Below are 12,787 nucleotides of genomic sequence, written 5' to 3'. Positions count from 1 at the left end.
TATAGCTCCCACTACCACCACACACACCTCTCAGTCAGAGCTCTCTATAGCTCCCACTACCACCACACACACCTCTCAGTCAGAGCTCTCTATAGCTCCACCACCACACACACCTCTTTACGCACGAGCTCCCCTCGTCTCTCTCTCTCTCTCTCTCTCGCTCTCGGTCCTCACACACCGGATTTCTGCGGCGTTTCTCCATCGTTTTAACTGAAATAAAACGCGTCCAGTGTGCAACCACCTTCTCTCTCCATACAACACAACACAAGTGAAATCTATCTGACAACTTGACAAGTGACAACCCAATGTGCACAGAATCTAAACGAGCGCACATGCTTGTCCCCGTCGATGGTTTATTACTTGTATTCACGCAATAAGAAGACATTATTATGGATGTAAACTTCACTCTGTCCGAGAGCGACGTCTTGGCGGCGGGGGGCGGCTTGTTGCGGAGCGCGCTGACGACGCAGAGACTGTTCGGCCACGGGCAGCACGGAGGAGGAGGACTCAACGAGTCCCTGTCCTGGTCCTCCCTGTTGGACAGCGTTGACCACAACGGGACGGCGCGCCTCGGCGCCGGGGGGTCACTGCTGGCGTCGGAGGAGGACGAGGAGGACCTGGACGTGAACACGGACATCTACTCCAAGGTGGTGGTCACCGTGGTGTACATCGTGCTGTTCTCCGTGGGCAGCCTGGGCAACTCCATCACGCTGTACACCCTGCTGACCAAGAAGACCCTGCAGAACCTCCAGAGCACCGTGCACTACCACCTGGCCAGCCTGGCCGTGTCCGACCTGCTCATCCTGGTTAGTGGAGCTGCTGGGAGCTATAATAGAACAAAATATATAATAATACGTGGATTGATTGATTGATTGATTGAAGTATTTTACAGTTTGCAGAATTACAGTAGCCTACAATTCAAGCACAACTAAATACAAATAATGTTAACTGTGAGTGGAGTCAGTGGACGACCCAATAAAGCATTACACTTGTTTACAAGAGAAGAGGGTCCACCTTGTTCAATTCATCAAAACATTTAGAGACAAATATACACTTCTATAAAGCCAAAGAGCAGAACGGGAATTCATCATAAAAGCTGGGAGCTAATGGCAAAAAAATATGATGCACGTGACGCACGTCCAATTCCAGCAGCATGCATAATGCCATATCGCCAGCCCAGTTAGGCTATATGTCAAAATGTCATTATGCTTTAAATGCTTTATGTGATGTGTCAAACTAGGGTTTTTTCTGGATTCTGAATCCATTGCGAGCTTTAGTTTTGCACGAAAAACAATCCTTGGGCTAAAAACAGCCATCACCATCATCACTTAATGTGATGAGCATGAGGTCTTCACAATTTTGGGCATAAGTGGCTATGGCCGTTTTTTTGCCCAAGCTGTGTTTTTCGTGCAAAACTAATGCTTGGACTGTATTCAGAAGCATAATGAAATTGTGAAAATGTTGGCTTTATTGTTAATTAATGGTATATAATATGTTCACATATATAACTGCATGGCGATAGGGCATTACACTTCTGAATTGGACATCCCACCCCCCCCTTCCAAAATGAAACGCCCCTCACTTCACCGGTGTGAAGTGAGGGGCGCTAATATATTAAAGTCTAACTAATTTTAATTAATAGGTGATGTAATGGTAGTGCCAACACAAATATTAAACGCCATAAACAATAAAGAGACAATATGACGTAATGAGGGACATTACGATGACGTAAAGGTTCCCTTCATTGTCAATGGCGTGTTTTATACAAAACCAAACATTGAACTAAAGACAAACATTAAACCTGTGGGTGACCAGATTGTCCCGCATTTCAATGACTTTTCATGCGTACCGCAAATTGAGACGTTGTCCCGCATTATGATAGACAGGCTCCAGTTTTCAAATGTGACCAGATGTCCCTCTTTGCGTGGGACAGTCCCTCATTTCCAAGACTTTTCAGGCGTCCCACAAATTGAGACCCTGTCCTATATTGTGACTGGCAGGCAATTGCATCAGTGTTACTTCAAATGCCCTAATAGTTAGTCCCCTAATAGTTGGCCTTCTGTTGTAAAGCGCTCTCATTGTCTCTTCCTGCAAGATGTGTTTTTAAGCCTGTTAAAATAGCATAAAAATAAAGCATGATTTTAAAACAAATGTTAGACACCAGATGAGTTTATAAATGATAGCCAATAGGCCTATGGTCGAATATAACATCAAGGCGGGGGTCTCCCCATCCCACTTGTCCCACACAAGCAATACTTCTGTCCCTCAAATGAACAGTTTGGATCTGCGGAGCTGCGGAGGCTGTCATGACAGGGCCAGGGGGCGGGCCGTGTGTGTGTGTGTGTGTGTGTGTGTGTGTGTGTGTGTGTGTGTGTGTGTGTGTGTGTGTGTGTGTGTGTGTGTGTGTGTGTGTGTGTGTGTGTGTGTGTGTGTGTGTGGAGGATTGTCTGTCAATCAAACAGCCGGGCAGAGAGGGGGAAATCAATGCGGTGCGGATAGTTTAGTGAACACCCAACAAAACAACGCACGAAACACAGTACAACGAGTTAGCGTCTTAGCTAAAACATGGAGGAGAAAGGGGAAGAAAATGAAGTGCAGTTACAACAAGCACAGGGAAACTATTTATCCGTGGGTGAAGAAGCCATGCAGTGCAAAAGAGTCTTCTGTGACATTTGTAATTAGAGTCGTTTCTCAGTGACACACGGAGGAGGTGAATAACGACGTGAAGCAACGTGTTGATCAAAAGGAGGCTTCACGGTGCATGGACACGTTTGTACTAAAACCAAAACAAGAAGAAAAGGTAACAGCAGCTGAAATAACTAGTGTTTACCACACAGTACAACTGAGAGACTTTCAGACTTGTAATAATTTGTAATAATAATTTGTAATAATAATTTGCAGTAGTTGGCTTTGTTAGGAGGAGGATACTTTGATAAAGTAAACATTTATTTATTGGTTCCTTCACAATCAAATCAAAGCCCCTTGGTTGGTTTGTTGGTTTGGTTGGTTGGTCCAGTTGTGTTGGTTGGTTGGTGAATTGTCCAGTTGTTTTGTTGGTGTATTGTCCAGTTGTATTGGTTGGTTGGTGTATTGTCCAGTTGGTGTATTGTCCAGTTGTATTGGTTGGTTGGTTGGTGTATTGTGTATTGGTTGGTTGGTTGGTCTATTGTCCTGTTTGTCCAATAATAGTTCATTTAAATAAATTTCTGTTAAGTTTATTTTATTTGCATAGTAGTTCTATTATAGTTATTATCATCATAGTCCTAATTATGTGCTACTGAATCAACCAGATGGCAAAGCATAGATATGCTATGTGAGGGGCAGAATAGAAATGTCTAATTGAGGAATGGAAATGTTATTATTTTTGTTTTCGTATACACATTATTCACGCCCACAACACAACCCTGCATGTGTCCCACATTGTCCCACACAAACACACTCTAACCCTGCATGTGTCCCACATTGTCCCACACAAACACACTAACCCTGCATGTGTCCCACATTGTCCCACACAAACACACTAACCCTGCATGTGTCCCACATTGTCCCACACAAACACACTAACTCTGCATGTGTCCCACATTGTCCCACATCTGGTTAGTTGGGATCTGGTCACCCGCTGTGTATAGGAGGGTCGCCCCTCAAAAAGTGTAGCCGCAATTTGCAACTCTAGACTTTTTTATAATGGGATGAATCTAGAGTTGCAATACCCTCCATTGACTCCCCACTCATCCAATTTGGTTTGTGATCTGCTTGTCTTAAACAACGTTAAACTCACAAACATTGCAGCTGTAGTCCAAGCTTGAATTATACTCTTTCAATCTGCCGAGCTTGTTTTTCATGAAAATCCCCCGTAGACATGTTATGAGCTACTTTCTGTCAAGACATCCTCTGCAGGTGATTCTTTTTCTAAGTGTTGCAGTTTGGAAGCACTCGTTTTTGTTAACGGGTCGCGCTGCTGCCTCCTGCATTATGTGCAAATTCGAAACAGGTGGTACGCAGGGCCGTTCAGTGACTTATGACGTGTGCTTCCAAACTCCAGCACTTAAAAAAATAATCAATTTCTTGACAGAAAGTAGCTCATAACATGTCTACGGGGGATTTTTATGAAAAACAAGCTCGGCAGATTGAAAGAGGATAATTCAAGCTTGTACTACAGCTGCAATGTTGGTGAGTTTAACGTTGTTTAAGACAAGCAGATCACAAACCAAATTGGATGAGTGGGGAGTCAATGGAGGGTATTGCAACTCTAGATTCATCCCATTGTAAAACAATCTAGAGTTGCAAATTGCGGCTACAAAAAGTGGTGCTTTTGTCAGCCGCCGCGTCCACATTACTCTAGAACACGGCCCTGTCATCTCCCTCCCTAAGGGACGCACACATAGACATCAAAGGGGGCTTCAGACCCTGCCCCTTTACCCGTCTGTAAAACAACTGCCCTCTCCAGACCACGGATGCAGCATTTACTACATGGTGGAAGAAATGCAAACGCCCTCCTTTCCTTTCCTTTCCATGCTGGAAGGAAGGCAGCATTCAGGAGAATAGTTTTTTCCCCCCCCGAAGTCTCCTGAACTTGAACACAGCATTTTGCGTTGAACACATTTGTTTAGAAATCCATGTCGTTACACACCGCATCTCCACTAGCTAAAGAGTGCTGGGTTGCGCCCTGAAAATAGCTGATCTACAAGCTTGTAGCGCTTGTAGATCTTGTAGATCTTGTAGCTTGTAGATCTTGTAGATCATGTAGATCTTGTAGATCATGTTTTTTGTGAGGGTACCTACCCTAGGGGACACAGGGAGAACATGTGAGGGTACCTACCCTAGGGACACGGGGAGAACATGTGAGGGTACCTAGGGGACACAGGGAGAACATGTGAGGGTACCTACCCTAGGGGACACGGGGAGAACATGTAAAGGTACCTACCCTAGGGACACGGGGAGAACATGTGAGGGTACCTACCCTAGGGACACGGGGAGAACATGTGAGGGTACCTAGGGGACACAGGGAGAACATGTGAGGGTACCTACCCTAGGGGACACGGGGAGAACATGTAAAGGTACCTACCCTAGGGACACGGGGAGAACATGTGAGGGTACCTAGGGGACACAGGGAGAACATGTGAGGGTACCTACCCTAGGGGACACGGGGAGAACATGTAAAGGTACCTACCTTAGGGGACACGGGGAGAACATGTAAAGGTACCTACCCCTAGGGACACGCGGAGAACATGTGAGGGTACCTACTCTAGGGGACACGGGGAGAACATGTGAGGGTACCTACTCTAGGGGACACGGGGAGAACATGTGAGGGTATACTCTAGGGGACACTGGGAGAACATGTGAGGGTATACCCTAGGGGGACACGGGGAGAACATGGGAGTGTACCTACCCCTAGGGGACACAGGGAGAACATGTGAGGGTACCTACCCTAGGGGACACGGGGAGAACATGTAAAGGTACCTACCTTAGGGGACACGGGGAGAACATGTAAAGGTACCTACCCCTAGGGACACGCGGAGAACATGTGAGGGTACCTACTCTAGGGGACACGGGGAGAACATGGGAGTGTACCTACCCTAGGGACACGGGGAGAACATGGGAGTGTACCTACCCTAGGGACACGGGGAGAACATGTGAGGGTACCTAGGGGACACAGGGAGAATATGTGAGGGTACCTACCCCTAGGGACACACGGAGAACATGTGAGGGTATACCCTAGGGACACGGGGAGAACATGTGAAGGTATACCCTAGGGACACGGGGAGAACATGTGAGGGTACCTACCCTAGGGGACACAGGGAGAACATGGGAGTGTACCTACCCCTAGGGGGACACAGGGAGAACATGGGAGTGTACCTACCCCTAGGGGGACACGGGGAGAACATGTGAGGGTATACCCTAGGGACACGGGGAGAACATGCAAAGAGCCCCTGCCTCTCTAACCCCCCGCCCCGTCCCTGCCCTCTCCTCCAGGTTCTCTCCATGCCCATCGAGCTGTACTCTAAGGGCCGATTCATACTCCTATTTTAGAGCCGAATAAAAGTCTGTTCGGCTCTGTAGAGCCTACAATGTGACGTCATTGGGCTCTGTAGAGCCTACAATGTGACGTCATTGGGCTCTGTAGAGCCTACAATGTGACGTCATTTGAGGTTCGGGGGGGCGGGTACCGTCCTAAAGTCGGCTCTTTGGTGCTACTGAAAATGTCTGACGAGCCGAAGTCACTTCGGCACTACAGCACCGAAACAGTATGAATCGGCCCTAACACTCTCTTCTCCTCCAGGTTCTCTCCATGCCCATGGTGCTGTACTCTAACACTCTCTTCTCCTCCAGGTTCTCTCCATGCCCATCGAGCTGTACTCTAACACTCTCTTCTCCTCCAGGTTCTCTCCATGCCCATCGAGCTGTACTCTAACACTCTCTTCTCCTCCAGGTTCTCTCCATGCCCATCGAGCTGTACTCTAACACTCTCTTCTCCTCCAGGTTCTCTCCATGCCCATCGAGCTGTACTCTAACACTCTCTTCTCCTCCAGGTTCTCTCCATGCCCATCGAGCTGTACTCTAACACTCTCTTCTCCTCCAGGTTCTCTCCATGCCCATCGAGCTGTACTCTAACACTCTCTTCTCCTCCAGGTTCTCTCCATGCCCATCGAGCTGTACTCTAACACTCTCTTCTCCTCCAGGTTCTCTCCATGCCCATCGAGCTGTACTCTAACACTCTCTTCTCCTCCAGGTTCTCTCCATGCCCATCGAGCTGTACTCTAACACTCTCTTCTCCTCCAGGTTCTCTCCATGCCCATCGAGCTGTACTCTAACACTCTCTTCTCCTCCAGGTTCTCTCCATGCCCATCGAGCTGTACTCTAACACTCTCTTCTCCTCCAGGTTCTCTCCATGCCCATCGAGCTGTACTCTAACACTCTCTTCTCCTCCAGGTTCTCTCCATTCCCATCGAGCTGTACTCTAACACTCTCTTCTCCTCCAGGTTCTCTCCATGCCCATCGAGCTGTACTCTAACACTCTCTTCTCCTCCAGGTTCTCTCCATGCCCATCGTGCTGTACTCTAACACTCTCTTCTCCTCCAGGTTCTCTCCATGCCCATCGTGCTGTACTCTAACACTCTCTTCTCCTCCAGGTTCTCTCCATGCCCATCGAGCTGTACTCTAACACTCTCTTCTCCTCCAGGTTCTCTCCATGCCCATCGAGCTGTACAACTTCATCTGGCTGCACCACCCCTGGGTGTTCGGCGACGCCGTGTGCCGCGGCTACTACTTCCTGCGCGACGGCTGCTCGTACGCCACGGCGCTCAACATCGCCAGCCTGAGCGTGGAGCGCTACATGGCCATCTGCCACCCGTTCAAGGCCAAGAGCCTGATGTCACGCAGCCGCACCAAGCGGCTGATCGGCGCCATGTGGCTGGCGTCCTTCGGCCTGGCGTCGCCCATGCTCTTCACCATGGGCCAGAAGGTGAGGAACGGTGAGAACATCTGCACCGCCACCGTCTCGCTCCTCACCATGAAGACCGTGCTCCAGGTGAGTGTCACGTCCATCCTTCTTCAACCGCTTATCCGTAGTCGGGTCGCGGGGGCAACAGCTCCACCAGAGTGCTCCAGACTTCCCTCTCCTCCAGAGCAACATTAGTGACTTCCTCCTGGGGGGATCATTCCGAGACGTTCCAAGGCCAGTGAGTCGATGTGTTTCCTCCAACTGCGCCTTGGTCTGCCCCGGGGTCTCCTCCCAGAGGGACGTGATGTGTCACGTGATGCTCTGCACGCTATAGCCTGGGAAACCCAGACGTTATTTATTTCCACGGAGAGAGAAAAAAATAAGTCTGGGTCTGAGTCCACTTCGATTCGGCTTACAAGTAGCGCACACGTTGCTCACTCTCTGTTGATTTCTGATCGTCTGCACCTTTTGTTACATTGACGTACACACGTACACACGCACACACACACACACGTACACACACACACGTACACACACACACGTACACACACACACTCCTCTCTCTCTTTCTGTCGCTCTAATTAATTAGTCATGTCCTGCAGTCCTGGATAGATGGATAGATAGATGGATAGATGGATAGATAGATAGATGGATGGATGGATGGATGGATGGATGGATGGATGGATGGATGGATGGATAGATGGATAGATAGATAGATAGATCTTTATTGTCATTGCTTGAATGAAAGAATGAAATTCAGTTTAGAGCTTCACCACTGGCATACAAATAAACAACCATACTGTACAATAACCCAAAGGTGAGTTCCAGCACAATTACCTTATTTTCTGTGCAGGGTCGCGCCTTATTTTTATTTGAACATGCCTGTGTTGTGGTTGTTGTGGTTGTTGTGGTTGTTGCCCAAAATTACATAACAACAAGGTCGCCTGTCTGTCACCATGAAGACGGTGCTCCACGTAGAGTGTCATGCGCGCGCAAAATGAACCAGGGGTCACCAATATGTCTGAATAATACAGACAAAATGAACCAGGGGTCACCAATATGTCTGAATAATACAGACTAAATGAACCAGGGGTCACCAATATGTCTGAATAATACAGACTAAATGAACCAGGGGTCACCAATATGTCTGAATAATACAGACTAAATGAACCAGGGGTCACCAATATGTCTGAATAATACAGACTAAATGAACCAGGGGTCACCAATATGTCTGAATAATACAGACTAAATGAACCAGGGGTCACCAATATGTCTGAATAATACAGACTAAATGAACCAGGGGTCACCAATATGTCTGAATAATACAGACAAAATGAACCAGGGGTCACCAATATGTCTGAATAATACAGACTAAATGAACCAGGGGTCACCAATATGTCTGAATAATACACGGACAAAATGAACCAGGGGTCACCAATATGTCTGAATAATACAGACTAAATGAACCAGGGGTCACCAATATGTCTGAATAATACAGATAAACTTTACATTTTATTATGTTTTACACGCCATTATAATGTTCTTTTCATCGTAACACCCACTTTACTGAATGTCAAGTCTCCAGGTTTTCCTCTGTCTTTCTTATTCTAGAATATGTAAATGACACTGATTTACTACGACTATGTGGCACATGAGGAGTCCACTAGGAGTGCTTCTCAAGTGTTTTATTTGCAAAGACCCCCTTCACTGGACCCGTAAGAGTCCATTTGGTTGTGTGTGCGTGTGCGTGTGCGTGCGTGTGTTTTGCCGGGGATGGAGAGAGAGAGGGGGGGGGGGGGGGGGGGGGGGTATAGCTAATGGTTTGTGAGAGAAAACAAGAAAACAACTCAGTCCTGCGTACTGTATGTAGTGTGGCACAGCTGGCTGTGTGTGTGTGTGTGTGTGTGTGTGTGTGTGTGTGTGTGTGTGTGTGTGTGTGTGTGTGTGTGTGTGTGTGTGTGTGTGTGTGTGTGTGTGTGTGTGTGTGTGTGTGTGTGTGTGTGTGTGTGTGTGTGTGTGTGTGTGTGTGTGCAAAAGCTGAGTGAAAAGGGAATTTGGGAATCTGCACACATGCTCACCGTTAACCACTTAAACCCTAATTGATGAGTCCCACAGGGGTCTATACTAGTCCCACAGGGGTCTATACTAGGCCCTCTGGTGAGTCCCACAGGGGTCTATACTAGGCCCTCTGGTGAGTCCCACAGGGGTCTATACTAGGCCCTCTGATGAGTCCCACAGGGGTCTATACTAGGCCCTCTGGTGAGTCCTACAGGGGTCTATACTAGGCCCTCTGAGTCCCACAGGGGTCTATACTAGGCCCTCTGAGTCCCACAGGGGTCTATACTAGGCCCTCTGATGAGTCCTACAGGGGTCTATACTAGGCCCTCTGGTGAGTCCCACAGGGGTCTATACTAGGCCCTCTGGTGAGTCCCACAGGGGTCTATACTAGGCCCTCTGAGTCCCACAGGGGTCTATACTAGGCCCTCTGAGTCCCACAGGGGTCTATACTAGGCCCTCTGAGTCCCACAGGGGTCTATACTAGGCCCTCTGAGTCCCACAGGGGTCTATACTAGGCCCTCTGGTGAGTCCCACAGGGGTCTATACTAGGCCCTCTGAGTCCCACAGGGGTCTATACTAGGCCCCCTGGTGAGTCCCACAGGGGTCTATACTAGGCCCTCTGATGAGTCCCACAGGGGTCTATACTAGGCCCTCTGAGTCCCACAGGGGTCTATACTAGGCCCTCTGGTGAGTCCCACAGGGGTCTATACTAGGCCCTCTGATGAGTCCCACAGGGGTCTATACTAGGCCCTCTGGTGAGTCCCACAGGGGTCTATACTAGGCCCTCTGAGTCCCACAGGGGTCTATACTAGGCCCTCTGAGTCCCACAGGGGTCTATACTAGGCCCTCTGGTGAGTCCCACAGGGGTCTATACTAGGCCCTCTGATGAGTCCCACAGGGGTCTATACTAGGCCCTCTGGTGAGTCCCACAGGGGTCTATACTAGGCCCTCTGGTGAGTCCCACAGGGGTCTATACTAGGCCCTCTGGTGAGTCCCACAGGGGTCTATACTAGGCCCTCTGATGAGTCCCACAGGGGTCTATACTAGGCCCTCTGGTGAGTCCCACAGGGGTCTATACTAGGCCCTCTGAGTCCCACAGGGGTCTATACTAGGCCCTCTGAGTCCCACAGGGGTCTATACTAGGCCCTCTGGTGAGTCCCACAGGGGTCTATACTAGGCCCTCTGAGTCCCACAGGGGTCTATACTAGGCCCTCTGATGAGTCCCACAGGGGTCTATACTAGGCCCTCTGAGTCCCACAGGGGTCTATACTAGGCCCTCTGAGTCCCACAGGGGTCTATACTAGGCCCTCTGAGTCCCACAGGGGTCTATACTAGGCCCTCTGGTGAGTCCCACAGGGGTCTATACTAGGCCCTCTGGTGAGTCCCACAGGGGTCTATACTAGGCCCTCTGAGTCCCACAGGGGTCTATACTAGGCCCTCTGATGAGTCCCACAGGGGTCTATACTAGGCCCTCTGAGTCCCACAGGGGTCTATACTAGGCCCTCTGATGAGTCCCACAGGGGTCTATACTAGGCCCTCTGGTGAGTCCCACAGGGGTCTATACTAGGCCCTCTGATGAGTCCCACAGGGGTCTATACTAGGCCCTCTGATGAGTCCCACAGGGGTCTATACTAGGCCCTCTGGTGAGTCCCACAGGGGTCTATACTAGGCCCTCTGAGTCCCACAGGGGTCTATACTAGGCCCTCTGATGAGTCCCACAGGGGTCTATACTAGGCCCTCTGAGTCCCACAGGGGTCTATACTAGGCCCTCTGGTGAGTCCCACAGGGGTCTATACTAGGCCCTCTGGTGAGTCCCACAGGGGTCTATACTAGGCCCTCTGAGTCCCACAGGGGTCTATACTAGGCCCTCTGATGAGTCCCACAGGGGTCTATACTAGGCCCTCTGGTGAGTCCCACAGGGGTCTATACTAGGCCCTCTGAGTCCCACAGGGGTCTATACTAGGCCCTCTGATGAGTCCTACAGGGGTCTATACTAGGCCCTCTGAGTCCCACAGGGGTCTATACTAGGCCCTCTGATGAGTCCCACAGGGGTCTATACTAGGCCCTCTGGTGAGTCCCACAGGGGTCTATACTAGGCCCTCTGGTGAGTCCCACAGGGGTCTATACTAGGCCCTCTGGTGAGTCCCACAGGGGTCTATACTAGGCCCTCTGGTGAGTCCTACAGGGGTCTATACTAGGCCCTCTGGTGAGTCCCACAGGGGTCTATACTAGGCCCTCTGAGTCCCACAGGGGTCTATACTAGGCCCTCTGATGAGTCCCACAGGGGTCTATACTAGGCCCTCTGGTGAGTCCCACAGGGGTCTATACTAGGCCCTCTGGTGAGTCCCACAGGGGTCTATACTAGGCCCTCTGAGTCCCACAGGGGTCTATACTAGGCCCTCTGATGAGTCCCACAGGGGTCTATACTAGGCCCTCTGGTGAGTCCCACAGGGGTCTATACTAGGCCCTCTGGTGAGTCCCACAGGGGTCTATACTAGGCCCTCTGGTGAGTCCCACAGGGGTCTATACTAGGCCCTCTGAGTCCCACAGGGGTCTATACTAGGCCCTCTGAGTCCCACAGGGGTCTATACTAGGCCCTCTGATGAGTCCCACAGGGGTCTATACTAGGCCCTCTGATGAGTCCTACAGGGGTCTATACTAGGCCCTCTGGTGAGTCCCACAGGGGTCTATACTAGGCCCTCTGAGTCCCACAGGGGTCTATACTAGGCCCTCTGAGTCCCACAGGGGTCTATACTAGGCCCTCTGGTGAGTCCCACAGGGGTCTATACTAGGCCCTCTGAGTCCCACAGGGGTCTATACTAGGCCCTCTGGTGAGTCCCACAGGGGTCTATACTAGGCCCTCTGATGAGTCCCACAGGGGTCTATACTAGGCCCTCTGGTGAGTCCCACAGGGGTCTATACTAGGCCCTCTGATGAGTCCCACAGGGGTCTATACTAGGCCCTCTGGTGAGTCCCACAGGGGTCTATACTAGGCCCTCTGAGTCCCACAGGGGTCTATACTAGGCCCTCTGGTGAGTCCCACAGGGGTCTATACTAGGCCCTCTGGTGAGTCCCACAGGGGTCTATACTAGGCCCTCTGGTGAGTCCCACAGGGGTCTATACTAGGCCCTCTGGTGAGTCCCACAGGGGTCTATACTAGGCCCTCTGATGAGTCCCACAGGGGTCTATACTAGGCCCTCTGGTGAGTCCCACAGGGGTCTATACTAGGCCCTCTGAGTCCCACAGGGGTCTATACTAGGCCCTCTGGTGAGTCCCACAGGGGTCTAT

At 50.2% G+C, this 12,787-nt stretch overlaps 1 protein-coding gene across 1 annotated transcript in view; it reads left to right on the top strand.

Moving 5' to 3' along the window:
• Nucleotides 1–322: 322 nt before the first annotated feature.
• The window catches only part of ntsr1 (neurotensin receptor 1 (high affinity)), a gene marked incomplete at its 3' end in the record, with an annotated part of 192,429 nt that continues 179,964 nt past the window's right edge, over nt 323–12,787 (top strand). The window contains exons 1-2 of the mRNA XM_079520124.1: nt 323–806; nt 7,181–7,528. Coding sequence (XP_079376250.1) covers nt 390–806; nt 7,181–7,528 — 765 coding nt within the window. The 5' untranslated portion in view covers nt 323–389. The remainder of the gene's footprint in view (nt 807–7,180; nt 7,529–12,787) is intronic.

This window comes from Electrona antarctica, assembly GCF_951216825.1.
Source record: "Electrona antarctica genome assembly, chromosome: 2".
Taxonomy (NCBI): Eukaryota; Metazoa; Chordata; class Actinopteri; order Myctophiformes; family Myctophidae; genus Electrona; species Electrona antarctica.
The sequence above is the reverse complement of the archived record's forward strand: the minus strand, read 5'-3'. Positions and strand labels throughout refer to the sequence as shown.